General features: G+C 36.4%; 1 protein-coding gene across 10 annotated transcripts in view; it reads left to right on the top strand.

The window, feature by feature from the left end:
* SCFD1 (sec1 family domain containing 1) overlaps nt 1–25502 on the top strand; it is a 108275-nt gene that overhangs the window by 64561 nt on the left and 18212 nt on the right. For all 10 annotated transcript variants that reach the window (XM_032242635.1, XM_032242631.1, XM_032242638.1 and 7 more), the window contains 4 exons: nt 1234–1296; nt 3411–3486; nt 21129–21182; nt 24542–24594. In XM_032242635.1, the coding sequence (XP_032098526.1) occupies nt 1234–1296; nt 3411–3486; nt 21129–21182; nt 24542–24594 (246 nt within the window). The remainder of the gene's footprint in view (nt 1–1233; nt 1297–3410; nt 3487–21128; nt 21183–24541; nt 24595–25502) is intronic.

The raw sequence follows: 25502 nt of genomic DNA, 5'->3' as shown, positions 1-25502 counted from the left end.
TTTTTGTTTGGGATTTCTCTACGGGTATTGTTGGCAGATTTTGTCAAGATTGAAATTGAAAATTTTTAGCATTTCTACTACCACATCTTAATGATGTACGTTTTTTCCCTTATAAAATTTTCTTTAGGTATTCTTTTTTTCTTTAGGTACTTCTTATTTTAAATGTTAAAACACATTTAAAATAAGAATCATTATGAATATTCATTGGCATAAAATGTTTATGATGTGCCACTAACATGTTTTCTAAAACAGTATATACAATATGATGCTAATTTTGGTTTATAAATCATATATATTAAATAGATATATGTCCTAAGATCACAAAACTATACACCAACATCTTAACAGGGGTTACCTTAAAGTGGTAGGATTCTTCTGAGCATTTTATGTTTTCTGGATTCTGTACAATGAAAATATTCTCAGAAGATACTTTTTAAGGCACATCTGAATGCCATCTTTTTGCCCACCCTTCATCAATAGTATTGTTTAGATACAGAGATTCTGGACATTTAGAAAGAGTTGAAAATAAACAACTATGTGCAATTAAGTATAAAAATCTGTGGTATAGAATGTAACTAAAGGGAAAAATCATTGAGTGGTAGAGTTTTCTTTAACAAAGAAAGTGGTTTTGAACTTAGTCTTAAACGGAAATGTACTGTTTCTATTGAAGAAGGTAGTGAATTTATACTCACTAAAGGACAGCATGAGCAAAGGCATGTATCTGGAAACAAGGGAGCATAGAATGTAAGGAAAAGTAAAAAGACTAAATTATTACGTGTTTGTTCTTTTAAGTCATCAAGTCTCTATGTCAGTTCTTTTTTTTTTTTTTTTTTTTTTTAAATGATCAGATAGAAAAGAAGGAAAATAGAAGTTTGGAAACCTAATGCATTTGTGCTTTTTTAAGAATTTCCGGCTGGGCACAGTGGTTCACACCTGTAATCCCAGCACTTTGAGAGGCTAAGGTGGAAGGACCACTTGAGCCTGAGAGGTCAAGGCTGCAGTGAGCCATGATGGCACCACTGCATTACAGCCTGGGTGACAGAGTGAGATCTTGTCTCAAAAAATAATATTAATCATTTCAGTGTTTTAGTACTAAGTATACTGCAGTTATATTTGTTGAAAACTCTCTTTTCAGAAACTGTCTGCATCATAGAAGTCAATAGATATTTTAATACCGTGACACCGTGTTAGCTCTAATAATTAGCTTTTAAGTACAACTTCCTTATTTCATAGGGCTTTTACCAAGATGGCCTCAGCTCCTGCCAGCTATGGCAGCACTACCACTAAATCAATGGGGTAAGTATTTTTAATAATTCTGTTGCATCTTTGTACTCAAAACCTTACTTAGACTTTCATACCATAAAAACGCAGTGTCTAACACTCTGAATGTGGAAAATGTCACTATGTCTTTGGTGACATTTAGATGGCTTAAGTTCTTCATTTTTTTTTTTTCTATTTTTTGAATTATTCTTCATTGACATGTAATAATTATATATATTTATGGGGTACAGTGTGATAATACACACCATGTATAATTAGCCAATCAGTAATTAGCATGTGAATCACCTCAAACATTTATCATTTTTTAGTGTTGGGCACATTCAAATTCTCACTTTAAAATGTAAGTTAATATCTTTTTACATGGTATGAGCTGAAACTTAGATGACATTTTTTACAGTATAATCACTATTTATCCATTTATCCATCTGTGTATATCTGTGTGGATGAGTATACGCATACGTACATTTAAATGCATAGCTGAAATGACATACAACTAAATGTTAATAGTGGGTAATTTCAAGGGGTAAAGTTGCTTTTCTTTTGGGTGCTTTTATTTTCCAGATTTTCTGCAAATATTTTCTTCTAAATGGTTTTTGTTCATATGCCTATTTGTTGTTATAACATACATTTTTCATTTTCAGAAAACATTAGAGGGTTAAAACTCTTTTAATATCAGTGTTGATAAGTAATATAGACTTGAAGCTAGGCCTAGCTTCAGGATAGATTCAAGGAGTGCTAAATTATAGGAAGTCTTCAGGCTGGGTATGACATCTTACTCCAGAGACTCCAATGGAGTATGTGTGATTTTCAAAGAATCTGAACAAGGTAATTCTGACTACTCTTTTGGTACCATACAAGTTTCCAACTCCTAGCTTATTTTTTAGAGCTAAAACAAAAGCACAAAGCCAGAGGAAAACCGGTTTATCCTAGCCCCACACTGAGCAACTGGTTTTAATGAAACAATTTCCAAAAACAAAAGCACTCAGCCTTAGAAATACTTGGTAAAAGGAATCTAGCTGGCCTCACCTTCAGACAGTGCTGCACAGGTTAGCATATCCCTGAGGAGTTGCCTGGTGCCAGGAATCACCCCAGGGCCATTAATTCCAACAAGGATTACTTTCTCTTGCTTCTGTTAATGAAACGATTTCCATCCTGTCTATCTCTTCATTTTAGAGGGGAGTAAGGACAAGATGAGGAAAAGGAAAATATTTTTGGAAAATTACTTCCATATATTTAATAAAATAGACTTTTCAGTTTCATCCCTTAAAAATCTTATTGAACATTAAAGGCTATTAGATTTCTTACGATTTTGCAGTTGGGATTTTGATAAATGTGTTATAAAAGAAAATCTTGGGTAATTTAAAAGCTGTCCCTAGACTTCTGGGATTTTAGTGCAGGATTACTATTCTGTCCCACAAAACATCCTCTAATTCCATATGGGAGACTGTTTGAACCACAGATACAAACCCAGTATGAAGTCACTTATTGGTGTTTTGTGGTTGTTGTTTAAAATTTAAACAACATTCTTCAGAGTTGAGGCAAAATTCACTAAGTCTATTGTGTTTCACATTTTTATATGATAGATTTTATGTATACAGAGTGGGAGAGAATATACAATGTAGGATTGGATCCAGCTGCTAATATAAGAGAACACAGTGATGTTTGACCTACTCATAATACTTATTGGCATATATATTTTTAATATGTTGATGTGGCTTGAACTCGTAAAGCAAGTTGTCCAAGTTACTATCTTTAAATTGGTTTTTTTAGCATTAGACAATCAAGAAGTCAAGGAATTCTCTTCAAATTATAACTTGCAAAAAAAAAAAAAACTATAGCTGAGACTAGGAAATTAAGATGTTTATTTTGAGGGCAGCTTTTTATTTTTATATTTTTTAAGCATTATTGACTAATCAGAGTATTTTATTACTATTTTATTGTTAAATAAAATTGCAGCAGTGGTACCCATGGCAGCAGAAATTCTCAAGACCCTTCTGTTTAGTGAAAACAAAGGTGGTAGGTACAGCGAGCATCAGCATGTGGTGTGTAATCAGGCAAATATTTTATCTGTAACATATTGGAGAGGCAGTTTGTACTTAGTATGGTCCTTCTTTTTTGCCCCCATCTAGTCTCTTATCACGAGTCATGAATACAGGATCACAGTTTGTGATGGAAGGAGTGAAGAACCTGGTTTTGAAACAGCAAGTAAGTATACTTATTAGAAGACATACTCGTAACTTTTAAACATAAATGCTGACAGGCTAACTCCTCAGGTAAAGCAACTTCTGAATTTATTCAAGTAATAAATAGGAATCAAATAAACTCAAGGAGTCCTTTTTTTTTTTTTTTTTTTTTAAAGTTCCGGGGTACGTGTACAGGTTGTACAGGTTTGTTACATAGGTAAGCATGTATCATGGTGGTTTACTACACAGATCAACCCATCACCTAGATATTAAGCCCAGCATGCGTTAGCGCTCTTCCCTAATGTTCTCCCTGCCCCCGCCTTCCCCTCTACCCCAGAGGCCCTGGTGTGTGTTGTTCGTTCCTGTGTCCATGTGTTCTTATTTTTGCGCTCCCATGCAGTATTTAGTTTTCTGTTCCTGTGTTAGAAATCAAGGAGTTCTTTATTAGTATATTTAAGACTCTGAGGGTATTTTTATTTGTGTAGCTCAGAGCTCTGTAATTTTATACTTTTTTAAAAAATTTGCTCATTTGGATTTGGACTTTACTTACATTTTGATTTTTCCTTACCATCAGGTTGTTGAAAGTAGCCTAATTAGAATAGTGAACTACATAATGACTAACATTTTTTTTAACATATAGTCAGAGAATATTAATAAGCTAATGAATTTAATAGTCTAAAGTCCTATGTAAATTGGACTAAACAAAATACATATATATATATATATATATATATATATAATTTATTTATTTTTTTTTGTTTTTTTTTTTTTCTCTTCTTCTTGAGACAGAGTCTTGCTCTGTTGCCAGGCACCAGGCTGGGGTGCGGTGGCACCATCTCGGCTCACTGCAACCTCCACCTCCCGGGTTCAAGCAATTCTCCTGCCTCAGCTTCCCTAGTAGCTGGGACTACAAGACCCCACCACGCCCAGCTGAGTTTTGTATTTTTTTAGTAGAGATGGGGTTTCATCATGTTGGCCAGGATGGTCTTGATCTCTTGACCTCGTGATCCGCCAGCCTCAGCCTCCCAAAGGGCTGGGATTACAGGCATGAGCCACCGCGCCCGGCACAAAATATTGTAAATAGAATTTATATTTGGGGATAATAAAAAATTGTACCTTGATTTCACATTTTATTTCATTTAGTCCTTTGTTTTATATATAGGAGACTTTTAAATGACTTTTGTTTCTGTGATTTTTCTATTCTAATATGTACATATTCTGCTTCAGTCATTATTAATTCATTAGCTATCTTTTCAAAAGATATGTTTTTACTTTTAATTTTAGAATTTTCAAATACGCATTATCAAACTCTCCTGAATCCTTCAATAAAGTCAATATCCATTCTTGTTTCATCTATCCCATTAGTGTTTATTTGCTTTTATTGGAATATTTTAAGCCAATCTGAGATAATATTTTACCATAGAAACTCAGTTTGCAATGAGAAGGATTTTAAAGGCCAAATCAAAAGAATCAGTTATTCAGATCTGAATATTGTTTATTTACCTGTATTCAGAAAAAATAAGATCTTTTCTTTCTTCCACACTTTTTATCTTTCTTATAATGTTTACCTTGGTATTTTATATGCATTATCTTTATTTGTGGTTTAGTAAGTTCATTTTTTCTGAGACAGTGTCTCACTCTCTTGCCCAGGCTGGAGTGCAGTGGTGCTAGCTGGGACTGCAGTCACGCACCACCACTCTTGGCTAATCTTTGTATATTTTGTAGAGATGGGGTTTCTCTATGTCGTCCAGGCTGGTCTTGAACTCCTAGGCTCAAGTGATCCTCCCACCTCAGCCTCTCAAAGTGATGGGATTATAGGTATGAGCCACTGTGCCTGGCCTCATTATCCCTTTTAGAAATTATTTTCAGTCCCTCTCATTCTACCTCCTGGTAAGGAGCTACTACCAAATACGTAGCCTGCTTTTTCTTACTGGTTCACGTACTGCCCAGAATCAGCTTATCTTCACCCTCTTAGACTATATGTGAAAAGGCACAGTAGGAAGTTTGGGCACATTCGAGACAAGTGAGCTATATTTTGCAGTTTAGCCTGGGCCCATTCTTATTTATCATCAACAGTGGACAAAATGATTTTGTTGTATGAGACAAAGGGGGACCACCAACTTCTAAGGTAATGTCTGCCTATTGCTAAATAGGCTGGCTATTACTTAACAATATATAGTTTATTTTTAAGGAGAATTATATATTTTTCTTAACCTGTTACTGTTAGAAGTAAATTCCAATACTAAGATTCCCTAAATATAGTATTCCTTATAGTATATAACTCATAGTATTTAGAAATTACAGACTTTAACCTTTAGAATAATCATGGTTTATTTTGTTTTTGAACTTATTACCTTAGAGTCACATGATATATATCCCCTATGACACCTCCAAAAGACGTCTAAAATGGTCAATTCTTAAATATTTTATTGTGCTAACACAAAAGTTTATTTTATTTGGAGTGCACAAAATGTAAAATAATTCTTCATGATCTCATATCTCTTTTTTTTTTTTATTGCAAATAACGTACCAATTTGTCATAGGCAGTTTCTCACTTACAAAAGTAAAATTTGAAATGATCCGTGGTTACCCCATCTGTTTAACATTTTTGCCACCACTACCAGAAGAGCCATGCCATTTGAAAAAAACAAAAAGTTCAGAATTAGAGGAAATAGGTATTGACAGGGGGTAGGAATGGTTCATTTTATATTATCAAGTAAAAATAATAGTCATATAATATATGACTATTATACTCTTTTTTTTCTTATACTCTTTTTGTTGTTGTTGCTCTAAAAAGAGAAAAAATATATGGTACTGAAAGACAAACACTCAGGCTTACCTGAGCTTTAAATGTTAGTTTTTCTGTCATCTCTGATTACTTCTGCCCACATGACAAATTGCCAGGATTGAAATCTAGAATCAAGAGTGTGGACATTTCTAATTGTTCTTAATAAATATTACCAAATTATCCTTAAGTAAAGAGTCTCTTACTCTAGAAATATGTAAATTCAGAGAAATCCATTTTAAAGCTCTATTACCCTTATATTCTAAAATTCAGAGGTACTGTGGTGGAAGGTCTTGGGCAGTTTGGGAACTGAGAAGTAAGAGGTATCAAAGAAGATACTTCTGGAGATCAGTTCTGTTTCACTCTTAGAATATTATGAATAATATATGCCTCTTAAATTTCTAAATATTGTTTTGGATCTTTTTAAACTGGATAAACAGTTTAAACTATAAATAAATTAGAATTAGGCACATCGAGTTTTCTAGGTCACTTAGAAGAGCTTTTTATACCTTGTTTTATGGGCAGCATAAGTTTTGTGCACCGCAAGTATCAACTATCACATAAAACCAGTTGAATGTTATTCACAGATTTGGAATCTATTTGTATGAGGATAATTGTACAAGAATGTGAAGATGAAAAATGTAGCACAAAGTTGCATAATTTTAGACTTCTGTTTCACTTTCTTTGGCCTGTGGCGAATATAATCCCTCCTTTAAAAATAAATTAACAACACATAAATTACAAGCAGTGAAAATCCATAGATTAAAATAAGACTTCAGAGACACAATTGCAGTGTTTGGCCCTTAAGATTATGATTTGAACAAGAAAACTATAAAACACAACTTTTTATGCCAGACACAGTGGCTCACGCCTGTAATCCCATTTAGGAGGCCAAGGCAAAGTGGCTTGTTAGCACAGTCATTAAGGTGTGGGGCCTGCACTGGCTAGGAGGCCAAGGCAGGTAGATCGCTTGAACCTAAGCATTCAAGACCAGCCTGGGCAACATGGCAAAAGCCCATCTTTACAAAAAGTACAGAAAAATTAGCTGGGCATGGTGGCATATGCTTGGGATGCTGAGGTGGGAGGATCACTTGAGCCTGGGAGATGGATGATAATTTTATACAACTGTGACTAGATATCAAATTGTGTAGTAGTTATTTCCTAACAAATACATGTATCAAAAGATCATGTTGTACACCTAAAATATATACAATTTATTTGTTAGTCATACCCCAATAAATCTGAAGAAGAAAATAAATTACTGTTATTTAATATCATAAATTGTGAATTAATTACTTTAATTATTAAATTGTTAATTATTTTAGGTGTGGTAATAGTGTTATGGGGTTTTAAGAGTTTTTGCATTTTGGATATATGTACTGAAATATTTATGGCTACAGTGATTGTATATTGGAGACTTACTTTAAAACAATGTAGGGGAATGGATAGGAGGTGACAGTACAGGTGAAATAAGATTTGCCACAAGTTAATAATTGTGTAAGCTGGGTGATAGAGGGATAGCTGTATCTTACTGAGTTCACATCATCTCGTTTTCTTTATTTTATTGCCATAACATGAGATGATTTTGTAAACTCATCTGTAAGATAAGGGTATAAGATTCACTCTGTAGATCCCCTTCTGGTTTATAATTTTAAATTTTGGAAAGAAACAGCCCATCTTATTTCCTCTTCCAGCTTCACTTCACAGGCAACTTTCAACCCTTCTATCATTGATACATCTCTCATCTCCAAAGCTTCCCATGTCCATACATGCCATCTAATTCTTTAATTGGCTAATAACTGCCTTCAAGAGAAGCATTCCCTTACAGGAGGTCCACATTGGGCATTTTCATTCTCCAGGGCTCTGATAATCAAGACGGTAGCAACTCTTGTCCCAACCCCACTGTCAGCCTCGACATTAGAGTATCATCTCAAGCCCAGGGCTGCAAGGGGAAAGTTAGAAATAGTGATGATAGATCAGTTGGCAATACAGGTCAGTAAGTGGCTAATTCTATAACTCAAAGGAAAAAGAATTCCTTATTTTGGTTATAGAACTGTATTATATTTCTCAGTTGTTTGTTTCTGTGCATATTTTATTTTGTTTTTTAATACACCATCAGAGATAAAGTTGACATTGTTTTTGCCTAAGCGTTTCCAGTGACTAAAATCGTAAAACATGACTGAAGTCATAAAATGAGTTAGGATTTTTAAAAATAATATTTTTTTCAGATAAAGTTTCTAGTTCATTTATTTGAAATTTGAAGAACTTTAGGATATTACTGTGTACAGGACACTCTCTCAAATCTGTATCTATAATGGCTTTCTAATAAAAATTTAGTTGCTAACTATACAATAATGTTTTCCATTTTATTTCTAAACAACAATTTTTTTTTTTAATTTTACTTTAGGTGTATACTATATCCAGCATTTCTCCCATGTTCTCTCTCCCCACCCTCCACACCCCCCATAGTCCCTCCCCTACCCTTCCCCCAACTGCCCCCAGTGTATGATGCTCTTCTCCCTGAGTCCACGTGTTCTCATTGTTCAACACCCATCTGTGAGTGAGAACATGTGGTGTTTGGTTTTCTGTTCTTATGTCAGTTTGCTGAGAATGATGGCTTCCAGCTTCATCCAAGTCCCTACAAAGGACATGAACTCATCATTTTTTATGGCTGCGTAGTATTCCATGGTGTATATGTACCACATTTTCTTTGTCCAGTCTATCATTGATGGACATCTGGGTTGGTTCTAGGTCTTTGCTATTGTACACAGGGCTGCAATGAACATATGTGTGCATGTGTCTTTATAGTAGAATGATTTATAGTTCTTTGGGTATATACCCAGTAATAGGATTGCTGGGTCAAATGGAATTTCTATTTCTAGATCCTTGAGAAATCGCCACACTATCTTCCACAGTGGTTGAACTAATTTACAATCCCACCAAGAGTGTAAAAGTATTCCTATTTTTCCACATCCTCTCCAGCATCTGTTGTCTCCAGATTTTTTTAATGATTGCCATTCTAACTGGCGTGAGATGGTATCTCAATGTGGTTTTGATTTGCATTTCTCTAATGACCAGTGATGGTAAGCATTTTTCATGTTTGTTGGCCTCATATATGTCTTCTTTTGAAAAGTGTCTGTTTATATCCTTCGCCCACTTTTGGATGGGGTTGTTTGGTTTTTTTCTTGTATATCTGTTTTAGTTCTTTGTAGATTCTGGATATTAGCTCTTTGTCGGATGGATAGGTTGGAAAAATTTTTTCCCATTCTGTTGGTTGCCAGTGCACTCTAATGATGCTTTCTTTTGCTGTACAGGAGCTCTGAATTTTAATTAGATCCCATTTGTCTATCTTGGTTTTATTGCCATTGCTTTTGAGGTTTTAGTCATGAAGTCCTTGCCTATGCCTATGTCCTGGATGGTTTTACCTACATTTTCTTCTAGTGTTTTTATGGTGTTAGGTTATATGTTTAAATCTTTAATCCATCTGGAGTTAATTTTACTGTAAGGTGTCCGGAAGGGGTCCAGTTTCTGCTTTCTGCACATTGCTAGCCAGTTTCCGCAGCACCATTTATTAAACATGGAGTCCTTTCCGCATTGCTTGTTTTTGTGAGGTTTGTCAAAGATCAGATGGTTGTAGATGTGTGGTGTTGCTTCTGGGGCCTCTGTTCTGTTCCATTGGTCTATGTCTCTGTTTTGGTACCAGTACCATGCTGTTTTGATTACTGTAGCCTTGCAGTATAATTTGAAGTCTGGCAGTGTGATGCCTCCCGCTTTGTTCTTTTTGCTTAGGATTATCTTGGCTTTGTGGGCTCTCTTGTGATTCCATACAAAGTTTAAAGTGGTTTTTTCCAATTCTATTAAGAAGGTCATTGGTAGCTTGATCAGGATAGCATTGAATCTATAGATTACTTTAGGCAGTATGGCCATTTTCATGATACTAATTCTTCCTAACCATGAGCATGGAATGTTTCTCCATCTGTTTGTGTCCTTTCTTATTTCGTTGAGCAGTGGTTTGTAGTTCTCCTTGAAGAGGTCCTTTACATCCTTTGTTTGTTGTATTCCTATGTATTTTATTCTCTTTGTAGCAGTTGTGAATGGGAGTTTGCTCTTGATTTAGCTCTCTGTTTGTCTGTTATTGGTATATAGGAATGCTTGTGATTTCTGCACTTTGATTTTGTATCCTGAGACTTTGCTAAAGTTGCTTATCAGTTTGAGAAGATTTTGGGCTGAGACGATGGGGTCTTCTAGATATACAATCATGTCATCTGCAAATAGAGACAGTTTGACTTCCTCGTTTCCTATTTGAATACCCTTTCTTTTTCTTGTCTGATTGCTCTGGCTAGAACTTCCAGTACTATATTGAATAGGAGTGGTGAGAGAGGGCATCCTTGTCTAGTGCCTGATTTCAAAGGAAATTCTTCCAGCTTTTGCCCGTTCAGTATGATATTGGCTGCAGGTTTGTCATAAATGGCTTTTATCATTTTATGATACGTTCCGTCGATACCTAGTTTCTATTGAGAGTTTGTAGCATGAAGGGCTATTGAATTTTGTCGAAGGGCTTCTCTGCATCTATTGAGATAATCATGTGGTTTTTGTCTTTGGTTCCGTTTATGTGATGGATTACGTTTATGGATTTGTGTATGTTGAACCAGCCTTGCATCCCCAGGATAAAGCCTACTTGATCATGATGGATAAGCTTTTTGATGTGCTGTTGCAATTGGTTTGCCAGTATTTTATTGAAGATTTTTGCATCGATGTTCATCATGGATATTGGCCTGAAGTTGTCATTTTTAGTTGAGTTCTGCCGGGTTTTGGTATCAGGATGATGTTGGTCTCATAAAATGAGTAGGGAGGATTCCCTCCTTTTGTATTGTTTGATACAGTTTTAGAAGGAATGGAGTCGGCTCCTCTTTGTACGTCTGATAGAATTCGGCTGTGAACCCGTCTGGACCTGGACTTTTTTTGGTTGGCAGGCTATTGATTGCTTCTTCTACTTCAGTCCTTGTTATTGGTCTATTCAGGGTTTCAGCTTCCACCTGGTTTAGTCTTGGTAGAGTACAAGTGTCCTGGAATTTATCCATTTCTTCCTGGTTTACTGGTTTATGTGCATAGAGCCGTTTGTAGTAATCTCTGATGGTAGTTTGTATTTCTGTGGGATCAGTGGTGATGTCCCCTTTATTGTTTTTTATCGCATCTATTTGATTCTTCTCTCTTTTTTATTAGTCTGGCTAGCAGTCTATTTTGTTGATCTTTTCAAAACAGCTCCTGGATTTATTGATTTTTTAAAGGGGTTTTGTGTCTCTATCTCCTTTAGTTCGGCTCTGATCTTAGTTACTTCTTGTCTTCTGCTAGCTTTTGAGTTTTTTTGATCTTCCTCCTATAGCTCTTTCAATTTTGATGATAGGGTATCAATTTTAGATCTTTCCTTGTTTCTCATGTGGGCATTTATTGCTATAAATTTCCCTCTCAACACTACTTTAAAGGTGTCCCAGAGATTCTGGTAAGTTGCGTCTACATTCTGATTGGTTTCGAAGAACATCTTCAAATGTTCTTGTCTTCATTTATTTATATTATGAATAAATATTTTTATTATAAAAATTATTAATTATTATAAATATTATAACATATTCCTGTCTTCATTTCGTTGTTTATCCAGTCGACACTCAGAAGCAAATTGTTCAGTTTCCAAGTGTTTGTGCAGGTTTGAGTGTGTTTCTTAATCCTGAGTTCTAGTCTGATTGCGCTGTGGTCTGATAGACTGTTATGATGTCCATTCTTTTGCATTTGCTGAGGAGTGATTTGCTTCCAATGATGTGGTCAATGTAAGTGCAATGTGGTGCTGAGAAAAATGCATATTCTCTGGGTTTGGGGTGGAGCGTTCTGTATATGTCTATTAGGTCTGCTTGGTCCAGCTCGGCATTCAAGTCCTGGATGTCCTTGTTAATTTTCTGTCTCGTTGATCTGTCTGATATTAATAGTGGATTGTTGAAGTCGCCGACTATTAATGTGTGGGAGTCTAAATCTTGTTTTAGGTCATTAAGAACTTGCTTTATGTATCTGGGTGCTCCTGTGTTGGGTGCGTATGTATTTAGGATAGTTAGCTCTTATTGTTGGATTGATCCTTTTACTATTATGTAGTATCCTTTGTCTCTTTTGATCTTTGTTGGTTTGAAGTCCATTTTATCAGAGAATAGGATTGCAACCCCGGCTTTTTTTTTTGTTCTCCATATGCTTGGTAAATCTTCTTCCATACCTTTATTTTGAGTCTGTGTGTCTTTGTATGTGAGATGGTTTTCCTGAATACAGCACACCAATGGGTCTTTACTTTTTATCCAGTTTGCCAGTCTGTGTCTTTTGATTGGGGCATTTAGGCCGTTTACATTCAATGTTACTATTGTTATGTATGAATTGGATCCTGCCATTTTGTTACTGGCTGGTTTTCTTTCCCATTACTTGACTCATTTTCTTCATTGCATTTTTGGTCTTTGCCAACTGGTTTGCTTTTCCAGTGGCTGGTACTTGTTCCTTTCCGTCCTTAGTGTTTCTTTCAGGAACTCTTGTAGGACAGGTCTGGTGGTGACGAAATCTCTCAGTAATTGCTTGTCCTTAAGGATTTTATTTCTCCTTCACTTATGAAGCTTAGTTTGACTGGATATGAAATTCTGGGTTTAAAGTTCTTTTCTTTAAGGATGTTGAATATTGGTCCCCACTCTCTTCTGGCTTGTAGGGTTTCTGCCGAGAGATCCACTGTGAGTCTGATGGGCTTCCCTTTGTGGGTAAGCTGACCTTTTTCTCTGGCTTCCCTTAGCATTTTTTCCTTCATTTCAACCCTGGTGAATATGATGATTATGTGCCTTGGAGTTGCTCTTCTTGAGGAATATCTTTGTGGAGTTCTCTGTATTTCTTGAATTTGAATGTTGGACTGCCTTGCTAGGCTTGGGAAGTTCTCCTGGAGCACGTTTTCCAGCTTGGATTCATTCTCCCCATCATATTCAGGTACACCGATCAAGCGTAGATTAGGTCTTTTCACATAATCCCATATTTCCTGGAGGCTTTGTTCACTTCTTTTCACTCTTTTTTCTCTTGTCTTGCCTTCTCTTTTTATTTCATTGAGTTGATCTTCAACCTCTGATATCCTTTATTCTGCTTGATTGATTCGGCCATTAAAACTTGTGTTTGCTTCACATAGTTCTAGTGCTGTGTTTTTGAACTCCATCAAGACATTTGTGTTCTTCTCCAATCTGGTTTTTCTAGTTAGCATTTCGTCTCACCTTTTTTCAAGGTTTTTGGTTTCTTTGCATTGAGTTAGAACGTGTTCCTATAGCTCAGAAAAGTTTGTTATTATCCACCTTCTGAAGCCCGTTTGTCAGTTTGTTGCACTCTTTCTCGGTCATGTTGTGTTCCTGTGTTGTTGAGGAGTTGTGATCCCTTAAAGGAGAAGAGGTGTTCAGGTCTTTGATGGTTTCATCTTTTTTGTGCTGGTTTTTTCCCATCTTCATGGATTTACCTGGCTGTGGTTTCAGGGAGCTGCTTGTTGAGGTCGCTTGTCTCCTATACAACACTTCCTAAGAACAAAGAATCTGCTTGGGAATTCTTAAAACAATTGAGTTTTTCATTGGATAAAATTTTTATACTCGTTTTACTGAAGCACACAAACATTTTATGTTTCTAAAGACAAATAAGATAACACACTATTTGTTGAGCAAAGAATGTTGTATGGGGTTTTTTTTTTCCCCTGATGTTTTCCATGTGCTAGTCTGTTAGTTGCTAAAATCTGGTTTTTATTTGTTTTTTATTTTTTTAATTTTTTTAATTTTATTTTTTATTTATTCATATTTTTAATTGCATTTTAGGTTTTGGGGTACATTGAAGAACATGCAAGACTGTTGCATAGGTACACACATGGCAGTGTGATTTGCTGCCTTCCTCCCCATCACCTATATCTGGCATTTCTCCCCATGCTATCTCTCCCCAACTCCCCACCCCCGCTGTCCCTCCCCTATATTCCCCCAACAGACCCCAGTGTATAGTGCTCCCCTCCCTGTGTCCATGTGTTCTCATTGTTCAACACGCACCTATGAGTGAGAACATGCGGTGTTTGATTTTCTGCTCTTGTGTCAGTTTGCTGAGAATTATGGTTTCCAGGTTCATCCATATCCCTACAAAGGACATGAACTCATAGTTTTTTATGGCTGCATAGTATTCTGTGGTGTATATGTGCCACATTTTCACTGTCCAGCCTATCCTCATTGGACATTTGGGTTAGTTCCAGGTATTTGCTGTTGTAAACTGTGCTGCAATGAACATTCGTGTGTATATGTCATTATAATAGAACGATTTATAATCCTTTGGATATATACCCAGTAATGGGATTGCTGGGTCAAATGGAATTTCTATTTCTAGGTCCTTGAGGAATCGCCACACTGTCTTCCACAATGCTTGAACCGATTTATATACTCCCACCAACAGTGTAAAAGTGTTCCTATTTCTCCACATCCTCTCCAGCATCTGTTGTTTCCAGATTGTTTAATGATCGCCATTCTAACTGGTGTGAGATGGTATCTCAATGTAGCTTTGGTTTGAATTTCTCTAATGACCAGTGATGATGAGCATTTTTTCATGTTTGTTGGCCTCTTGTATGTCTTCTTTTGTAAAGTTTCTGTTCATATCCTTTGCCCACTTTTGAATGGGCTTGTTTGTTTTCTTCTTGTAAATCTGTTTTAGCTCTTTGTAAATTCTGGATATCAGCCCCTTGTCAGATGGGTAAACTGCAAAAATTTTTTCCCATTCTGTTGGTTGCTGATTCACTCTAATGACTGTTTGTTCTGCCATGCAGTAGCTGTGGAGCTTGATTAGGTCCCATTTGTCTATTTTGGCTTTTGTTGCCAATGCTTTTGGTGTTCTGGTCATGAAGTCCTTGCCTACACCTATGTCCTGAATGGTTTAACTACATTTTCTTCTAGCGTTTTTATGGTGTTAGGACTTATGTTTAAGTCTTTATCCATCTGGAGTTAATTGTAGTGTAAGGTGTCAGGAAGGGGTCCAGTTTCTGCTTTCTGCACATGGCTAGACAGTTTTCCCAACACCATTCATTAAACAGGGAATCCTTTCCCCATTGCTTGTTTTTGTGAGGTTTGTCAAAGATCGGATGGTTGTAGATATGTTGTGTTGCCTTCGAGGCCTCTGTTCTGTTCCATTGGTCTATATCTCTGTTTTGGTACCAGTACCATGCTGTTTTGATTACTGTAGCCTTGTAGTATAGTTTGAAGTCCAGTACTGTGATGCCTCCCCCTTTGTTCTTTTTGCTTAGAATTGACTTGGCTGTGCGGGCTCTCTTTTGGTTCCATATGAAGTTTAAGGTGTTTTCCAGTTCTGTGAAGAAAGTCATTGGTAGCTTGATGGGGATAGCGTTGAATCTGTAAACTACTTTGGGCAGTATGGCCATTTTCACAATATTGATTCTTCCTAACCATGAACATGAAATGTTTCTCCATCTGTTTGTGTCCTCTCTTATTTGCTTGAGCAGTGGTTGGTAGTTCTCCTTGAAGAGGTCCTTTACATTCCTTGTTAGTTGTATTCCTATGTATTTTATTCTCTTTGTAGCAATTGTGAATGGCAGTTCATTCTTGATTTGGCTCTCTTTAAGTCTGTTATTGGTGTATAGGAATGCTTGTGATTTTTGCACATTGATTTTGTATCCTGAGACTTTGCTGAAGTTGCTTATCAGTTTCAGGAGATTTTGGGCTGAGACGATGGGGTCTTTTAGATATACAATCATGTCATCTGCAAATAGAGACAATTTGACTTCCACCTTTCCTAATCGAATACCCTTTGTTTCTTTTTCTTGCCTGATTGCTCTGGCTAGAACTTCCAGTACTATATTGAATAGGAGTGGTGAGAGAGGGCATCCTTGTCTAGTGCCAGATTTCAAAGGCAATGCTTCCAGTTTTTGCCCATTCAGTATGATATTGGCTGTTGGTTTGTCGTAAATAGCTTTTATTATTTTGAGATACGTTCCGTCAATACCTGTTTATTGAGGGTTTTTAGCATAAAGGGCATAAAGGGCTGTTGAATTTTGTTGAAGGTCTTCTCTGCATCAATTGAGATAATCATATGGTTTTTGTCTTTGGTTCTGTTTATGTGGTAAATTACGTTTTTAGACTTGCATATGTTGAACCAGCCTTGCATCCCCAGGATGAATCCTACTTGATCATGGTGGATAAGCTTTTAGATGTGCTGTTGCAATTGGCTTGCCAGTATTTTATTGAAGATTTTTGCATCTATGTTCATCATGGATATCGGCCTGAAGTTTTCTTTTCTTGTTGAGTCTCTGCCGGGTTTTGGTATCAGGATGATGTTGGTCTCATAAGATGATTTGTGAAGGATTCCCTCTTTTTGGATTATTTGGAATAGTTTTAGAAGGAATGGTACCAGCTCCTCTTTGTATGTCTGGTAGAATTTGGCTGTGAACCCGTCTGGACCTGGGCTTTTTTTGCATGGTAGGCTCTTAATTGCTGCCTCAACTTCAGACCTTGTTATTGGTCTATTCAGGGTTTCGACTTCTTCCTGGTTTAGGCTTGGGAGGAGGCAAGTGTCCAGTAATTTATCTGTTTCTTCCATGTTTACTAGTTTATGTGCATAGAGTTGTTTGTAATAATCTCTGATGATGGTTTGATTTTCTGTGGAATCTGTGGTGATAGCCCCTTTATCGTTTTTTATTGCATCAATTTGGTTATTCTCTCTTTTCTTATTTATTAATCTGGCTAGTGGTCTATTTTGTTGATCTTTTCAAAAAACCAGCTCCTGGATTTATTGATTTTTTGAAGGGTTTTTTGTGTCTCTATCTCCTTCAGTTCTGCTCTGATCTTTGTTACTTCTTGTCTTCTGCTAGGTTTTGAGTTTTTTTGATCTTGCTCCTCTAGCTCTTTCAATTTTGATGATAGGGTATCGATTTTAGATCTCTCCTTGCTTCTCATGTGGGCGCTTATTGCTATATATTTTTCCTAGAGACTGCTTTAAATATATCCCAGAGATTCTGGTATGTTGGTCTTCATTCTCGTTGGTTGCGAAGAACATCTTTATTTCTGCCTTCATTTCATTGTTTATCCAGTCAACATTCAATAGCCAGTTCAGTTTCCATGAAGCTGTGTGGTTCTGAGTTAGTTTTTGAATTCTGAGTTCTAACTTGATTGCACTGTGGTCTGAGAGATTGTTTGTTATGATTTCCGTTCTTTTGCATTTGCTGAGGACTGATTTACTTCCAATTATGTGGTCAGTTTTAGAGTAGGTGTGATGTGGTGCTGAGAATAATGTATATTCTATGGATTTGGGGTGGAGAGTTCTGTAAATGTCTATTAGATTTGCTTGGTCCAGGTCTGAGTTCAAGTCCTGGATATCCTTGTTGATTTTCTGTCTGGTTGATCTGTCTAATATTGACAATGGTGTGTTAAAGTCTCCCACTATTATTGTGTGGGAATCTAAGTCTCTTTGTAAGTCATTAAGAACTTGCCTTATGTATCTGGGTGCTCCTGTATTGGATGCGTATATATTTAGGATCATTAGCTCTTCTTGTTGCATTGATCCTTTTACCATTATGTAATGTCCTTCTTTGTCTCTTTTGATCTTTGTTGTTTTAAAGTCTATTTTATCAGAGATGAGAATTGCGACTCCTGCTTTTTTTTGCTCTCCATTTGCTTGGCAAATCTTCTTCCAACCCTTTATTTTGAGCCTTTGTGTATCCTTGCATGTGAGATGGGTTTCCTGGATACAGCACACCAATGGATTTTGGCTTTTTATCCAATTTGCCAGTCTGTGTCTTTTGATTGGGGCATTTAGTCCATTTATATTTAGGGTTAATATTGTTATGTGTGAATTTGATACTGCCATTTTGATGCTAGCTGGCTGTTTTGCCCGTTAGTTGATACAGATTCTTCATTGTCTTGATGCTCTTTACCATTTGGTATGTTTTTGGAGTGGCTAGTACTGGTTGTTCCTTTCTATGTGTAGAGCCTCTTTCAGGATCTGTTGTAAAGCAGGCCTGCTGGTGATGAAATCTGAGTACTTGCTTGTTTGCAAAGGATTTTATTTTCCCTTCACTTATGAAGCTTAGTTTGGCTGGATATGAAATTCTGGGTTGAAAGTTCTTTTCTCTAAGGATGTTGAATATTGGCTCCCACTCTCTTCTGGCTTGTAGGGTTTCTTCTGAGAGATCTGCTGTGAGTCTGATAGGCTTCTCTTTATGGGTAACCTGACCTTTCTCTCTGGCTGCCCTCAGTATTTTCTCCTTCATTTCAACCCTGGTGAATCTGGCGATTATGTGCCTTGAGGTTGGTCTTCTTGAGGAATATCTTTGTGGTGGTCTGTGTATTACCTGGAGTTGAATATTGTCCTGCCTTGCTAGGTTGGGAAAGTTTTCCTGAATAATATCCTGAAGCGTGTTTTCCAGCTTGGATTGATTCTCTTCGTCACATTCAGGTACACCTATCAAGCATAGATTAGGTCTTTTCACATAGTCCCATATTTCTTGGAGACTTTGCTTGATCCTTTTTATCCTTTCTTCTCTAATCTTGTCTTCTCATTTTATTTCATTAAGTTGGTCTTCGACTTCTGATATCTTTTCTTCTGCTTGATCGATTCGGCTGTTAAAACTTGTAGATAGTTCACAAAGAAGTTCTCGTGTTGTGTTTCTCAGCTCCATTAATTCATTTATATTCCTCTCTAAATTGTGTATTCTTGTTAACATTCCATCAAACCTTTTTTCAAAGTTCTTAGTTTCTATGCATTGGGTTAGAACAAGTTCTTTTAATTCACAGAAGTTTCTTATCATCCACCTTTTGAAGCCTGCTTCTGTTAATGGAACACACTCGTTCTCCATCAGGCCTTGTTCCATTGCTGATGAGGAACTGTGATCCCCTGTAGAGGGAGAGGCATTCTGATTTTGGGTATTCTCAGCCTTTTTAGGCTGTTTTCTTCCCTTCTTTATAGATTTATCCATCTGTGGTCTTTATAATTATTGTCTTTATAATTGGGTTTCTGAGTGGACGTCCAACTTGTTGATTCCCAGCGCTAAAATCTGAGCAACCCACTGCGCTGGCCAAAACAGCAGCATTATGATAGATGGTGCTTTTCTGACTCTGCACCAAGAACTGCCGCATGAAGGCAGCGGCAAAACCGCCTCGCCGGCCACAAGAGTCGCGCTGGCGACCTGTGGGGCTCCTCCGCTGGGAATCTCCTGGTGCATGAGCAACAAAAATTTGTCTGAAAGTGTGGCGTCCTCTCGTTCTCTGTGCTTTCACTGGGAGCTACAATCCCGATCTTCTAGTGATCAGCCATCTTGGATCTCTCTCCGGTTTAGACTTACTCTTAAGTGAACATACTCAATCTTATTTGAAACAAGACTTAAAAGGTAAAATTTTGAGCCACGTTTTTAAAAAAAAATCTAAATAGTATTCAGGAAGTATATTCAGACCGCTCCAAGAGTAATGAAACAGCTTTAATTTTAATTTTACTTGCCTAAGACCATCGTAAAGAGGTTTTTACTTTACCAGTCTAGGGAAGGCAACAGGATCCTTAGTGATAGTCCATTTTAATAACAATAAAATGTTTTATGATCTCAGAAAATGAAAAATCCTTATATAATAGTAATGTATTATTATAAAGTCAGATTGAATGTGTTTGTTGTATGAAGTCTCTAAAATACAGAAAGTACGATAGATACAAGACTATTCTTTTCAGAACATCCTGTATAATTCACAAAGGAAATACCAGTTCAAAATGAACAGAATAACACTTCATTGGGAATGTACTTTGAATAGACATAATAGTCACCTACTAAATTTTCTAAACTTGACGTGTTATGTTCAAAATAATAAAACTTGTCAGACTGAAGTGTAACAGTATTTCTTAATGCTATAGCCTGTAAACATGTCAAGAGATAACCTTTTACCAGCACCTGCGTTGTACATTTTATGTTCACAGTGGAATCTGTTCTGTAAGACAATGCAGTGCAACATTGAAAACTTGGTATTTATCCCAGGCAAAATAAATATGGTCAATAAAGTTGTTCCTGTATCCATATCCCCATTTTCCAAAGTACAAAAAAATACCTTTTTATTAGAAATGAACTCTTTTACATCATTTAATCTCATACATTTTCACAAACTTTAGAAGTTACTTTATTTTTAAAGAAAACTTTTATGATCCACAGAGAGGAAATGAAAAAAATACAATGGGATTCTGGCCGGGCACAGTGGCTCATGCCTGAAATCCTAGCACTTTGGGAGGCCAAGGTGGGTGGATCACTTGAGGTCAGGGGTTCAAGACCAGCTTGGCCAACATGGCAAAACACCTTGTCTACTAAAAATATAAAAATTAGCCAGGCGTGGTGGCATGAGCCTGTAATCCCAGCTACTTGAAAGGCTGAGGCAGGAGTATCGCCTGAACCCAGAAGGCAGAGGCTGCAGTGAGCCAAGATGGCACCACTGCACTCCAGCCTGGGTAACAGCAAGACTCCATCTCAAAAAAAAAAAAATAATAAAGGGATTCTTCTTTGATCAAAACAAAAGCTTGCAGTTACTAGTATTAAAAGCAAACACTCAACAAAGTAAAAAGCCCAAACATGTATTTGTACTAACACCTGAATACACCTACACATTTAAAGGAGCATTTTATTTAGAATTATATTTTCCTATGGAAACTTGAGTAGTGCCAAGGGTATTTACATCTTTGACATCACCTTTACTGTTCACAGACTACTTAATTTTATAATATGTTTAATTGAAAGGTAAACTTACTTAACTGTAGAATGATCAGGTTGTTTTAATAGAGAGGAACTTTGGTTTGTTATTCTAATATTTAACAAAATACTCATCTCTTCACAGAATCTACCTGTTACTCGTATTTTGGACAATCTTATGGAGATGAAGTCAAACCCTGTGAGTACCATGTAACATTATATTTTGTGTAAATTCCTGAATGTGTTAAACTGACTAGTATGAAAGAGAATAAAATCAGATTGAGTTTCTTGTGAGCTTAATCACAGCAGAATACGTGAGGGAAAGGAAGAGGCCATGTTTTCAAGAAGCCTTTTTTAGCCATTATCACAGATTCTTGGAATTGATTTTCTCAGCTGCTATACCCATTCTAGCCAGCTCTCATTCAAATGTAATGTAGATTATGTCCTATATGTATAATTAAATGTAAAATATATCCTAAAGAACAAATTTCTGTAAATGAAAAAAGAACCAGTGAATATCAGTTGATATACTATGAAGAGTACCAAACCAATTTAATTTTATAAAAGTTAAATTAGGCAAGAAGTACACAGTAAAAATTTTAAGTGCATCTGTTTAGAGGGCACTAAATTTTGGGGGGCTGAAGAAGTAGATTGACAATGAAATCGTTGGATGAATAGACAAATGGGTCAGTATTGTTAGCGTTGACTTAAGGAATGGGTTTCTAAGCTATCTGTTTGTAATTCAAGAAAGGAATGTAAAAATCATCACAGTCTGTTTCATAAAACATCCCATCCTTTTACTGTCACAACCATAAGGTGGTTATTACCACAAGAATCTGGAATCAAAAACAGCATGACGGTACCCACATCACAACCCTGGTTTGAGTTGGTCTAAATCCCTATAGACTTGGCAGTGAGGCTTAGGATTCCAATCCTGAGAAAGAGTGCAAACATAATCTTCAGATGAGTGTGACCTTTTTTTTGTAATTGTCAAACATGACTGTAACAACATAAGAAGAAACTAACAAAAACAAGTTTTAAAATTCAGTGGTGTGAAAACAAAGATACAGTGTAATAAAACATCTCAAAAGGGCAATTAATATTATGAAAAGAATAGGAGAATTGTTTATAATGATAAGCTAAAAAGGATTAGATTCTTCCACCTGGGAATCAATACAGATAAAGTGGTATACAATGAAATAATGATAGACTTTATCACTACATCCTAGAATACATGAAAAAAGACTAAGAGAGGAATACATTTATGACTAATTATCTTAGAGAATACTGCTTCATAATAGGCAGTAAACTTCCAGGAGATATTATGCCAAGCAACTATAAAGATTAAAAATATAAGTAAATGCAAAAATTTAGACAGATACCAAATATACAGGGGGTTAAGAAATTTTGATATTGTCCAGGTGCAGTGGCTCACACCTGTAATCCCAGCACTTTGGGTGGCCAATGCTGGTGGATCACTTGAGCTCAGGAGTTTGAGACCAGCCTGGGCCACATAGTGAAACCCCATCTCTACAAAAAGTAGAAAATATTACCTGGGTATGGTGATGTGCACCTGTAGTCCCAGCTACTCAGAAGCTGAAGTGGGAGGATCACTTGAGCTCAGGAAGTTGAGGCTGCAGTGAGCCAAGGTTGTGCCACCGCAGTCCAACCTAGGTGGCAGAATGAGACCCCGTCTCAAAAAAAGAAAACAGAATTTATGACATTTTGTTACCGTCCCTAATCTTGAATTTGAGATGAAAAATAATGACAATAATAATGATGATAGCTAACATTTATTGAGTACTTATCATGTGCCAGAAATCATTCAAAGCATTTTTCAGTGGCTCACGTGTGTAATCCTGGCACTTTGGGAGGCTGAAGCAGGCAGATCAGTTGAGGTCAGGAGTTCAAAATCAACCTGGCCAACATGGTGAAATCACCTCTCTACAAAAAATTAGGGGGGGCATGGTGGCACACACCTGTAATCCCAACTCTCTAGAGGCTGAGGCAGGAGAGTTGCTTGAACCTGGGAGGCAGAGTTTGCAGTGAGCCAAGATCATGCCCACAGCACTCCAGCAGGGGTGACAGAATGAGACTCTCACTAAAAAAAAAAAAAAAAAAAAAGCATTTTTCACCTATTATCTCATTAGGACTTTCTGAGAAAAGTACTAGTATTATTATCATTTTCTTTTTATAGATGAGGACATTGTAGTGCAATGAAGTCAGGTTAACTTGCCCAAGGACACATAGCTAATAATGGCAGACCTGGGATTTTAACCAAAGGCCAAGTTTTTTTTTTTTTTTACCATTATGCTGTATTGATTAGGGCAAAAATCATTCCATTCATGGAATCACAGAACTATAGAGTTACAGAAACTAAGTTATCTTAACAATGTAGGAGAGGCAACCAAGAAATGTTGTGACTTCCAAGTCACACTACTTTTAGTAACAGAATTGGAACCAGAAACCTACTACTGCTGTATTCCTGCCTGGTACTCATTCCAACATACATCCACATTTATCTGCCATAAACACACGGATGGCTACATTGTGGATCTTACTGGAATGTTTCTCTAAACCAAGAAAGTATATAGATGTTCACTTGACTTTCACTTTATAACTCAAGGCATATTATTGCAGACAGATTCTTTTTACTTAATTAGGAAAAGTAACTTTTTCTGTTTTGAAAGCGTTTTTTATCTGCTAGATGAGGTGGCTGTCTGCATTCTCATACTTCTCGTGTTCCCAGATGGACAAATTGATTTGGAGGCAATGAAGAGATTAGCAAAATGCTAAAGGGATTAGCAAAGTATACTAAGTTAGACCTGACAAATAATCTTGATTGTATCCATTTAAAATGCTGCAATCTAATTCTAGATGCATTTTTATCAGTTCATTTATTAAATGTTCTTTTATTTCTTAATTGAATAAATTAAAATTAAGGCTAGATATCAGATAGGTTATCTTGCCTTGTAAGTCTGACTGGTAGTGGTTTCTCGGAGCAAAGTATTGAAAGATCCTTGCACTATGTTTGGGTTTACTGAGAGTGCTATGACTGATTAACAGTGTCCACCATTGGGTATAGGACTAAATAGTGGCAACATGTGTAATGTATTTGTCATGAGCCAGGTTTTGGTAGGACTGTCAACGCTCCAGAAAAAGAATTAGTTTCTCTGGCATGGTAGTTAAGAACTTGGGCATTGAAACTAGACTGCCTTGGTTTAAACCCTATAGTTCCCATACTTACTAGTCATGTGACTAGTTATGTAACTTTTATAAAGTTAAATAACTTTTCCGTACACCAAACTGCCAATCTAAAAAAATGAGGGAAACAGTTACAACCTGATAGACCGTTATTGGGATTGAGTAACTTCATCTAAAGTGCTTAGAATAAAGGTTATCACATACATAGTAGGTGCTCATTAAGTATTAGGGGTGGTGGTTGTACATTCCACAAAATTGATAGATTCATTAAAATAGGATACTCTAAGCCAAACTGTGACCTTCTAAAGAGAAATTCCACAGTCATGGTTAAGTTCTATTTTTTTTTTTTAATAGGAAACTGATGACTATAGATATTTTGATCCCAAAATGCTGCGGGGCAATGACAGGTAAGCAGCTTTTGTCTTCTTTAACTTATTGTGGATTTTTCCCCTCAATAATGGAAATAATTGATTTATTATAAAATAGTATTGCTTATTATTAAAAATCCATACTATTTGGAAAACCTGTAAGAAAACAGTATGTACAATCTCATTATCCAGAGATATCTCTAGTAATGATACTAAGCATTTACATATTTTTCTTCCAAATATATACACACCCAAATCCATTTAGATGTCTACTGGTTTTTTTTATGAAATGGTGGAGATATTAGAAACTAATTGTGGGTGAGGGAAATTTGGATAACATCTGTTTTTAAATGAGTATTATTGAACCAATTGAAAATATAGGAGCTTTAGATTGGATACCAGTTGTTTGATTGTTTTTCATTTAACTGCTCCATAAAATTAAAGCCTCTGGGAACCATTGCTATATAACACCTTGTGGCAATGAAACATTCTATAAATTCTGCATTTTATCATAGACATTGGATAGTAAGATATTCTCATGGATATTAATTTTCATGATTAACGGTGGTATGAAAAATAGCCTACAAGATACAGAAAAAGAATAGGCAGGATTGGGGAGGAAATAATAACTGCCTGGAATGATTTGCCTGTAGCACTGAAACTTAGTTGAAGCTAGTTTCTTGCCTGTGCCTTATGTTTGGGATCTTCAGGACTTTATATTTGCTCTATCTCAAGCTTTCATATCTTTGTAGATAGTATGAAAATAATCTAGTCACTAGATTAAATTGCTTGATAACTTGAAATGTTATCCTTTCCTGAATTTACCAGAAATGCCACCAAAATTGCCTAAGAACTGCTAATAGCAGCTACTGTTGGCAAGAGAGAATCTGACAAAGAACAGACTATGTGGAAAGGGGGATGAGGATTGACTACTAATGGGTACAGGG

The sequence above is a fragment of the Sapajus apella genome, unplaced genomic scaffold (genome assembly GCF_009761245.1).
Source record: "Sapajus apella isolate SASKATOON/1434 unplaced genomic scaffold, GSC_monkey_1.0 scaffold50, whole genome shotgun sequence".
Lineage (NCBI taxonomy): Eukaryota > Metazoa > Chordata > Mammalia > Primates > Cebidae > Sapajus > Sapajus apella.
This window is presented reverse-complemented; position numbering and strand designations above follow the sequence as displayed.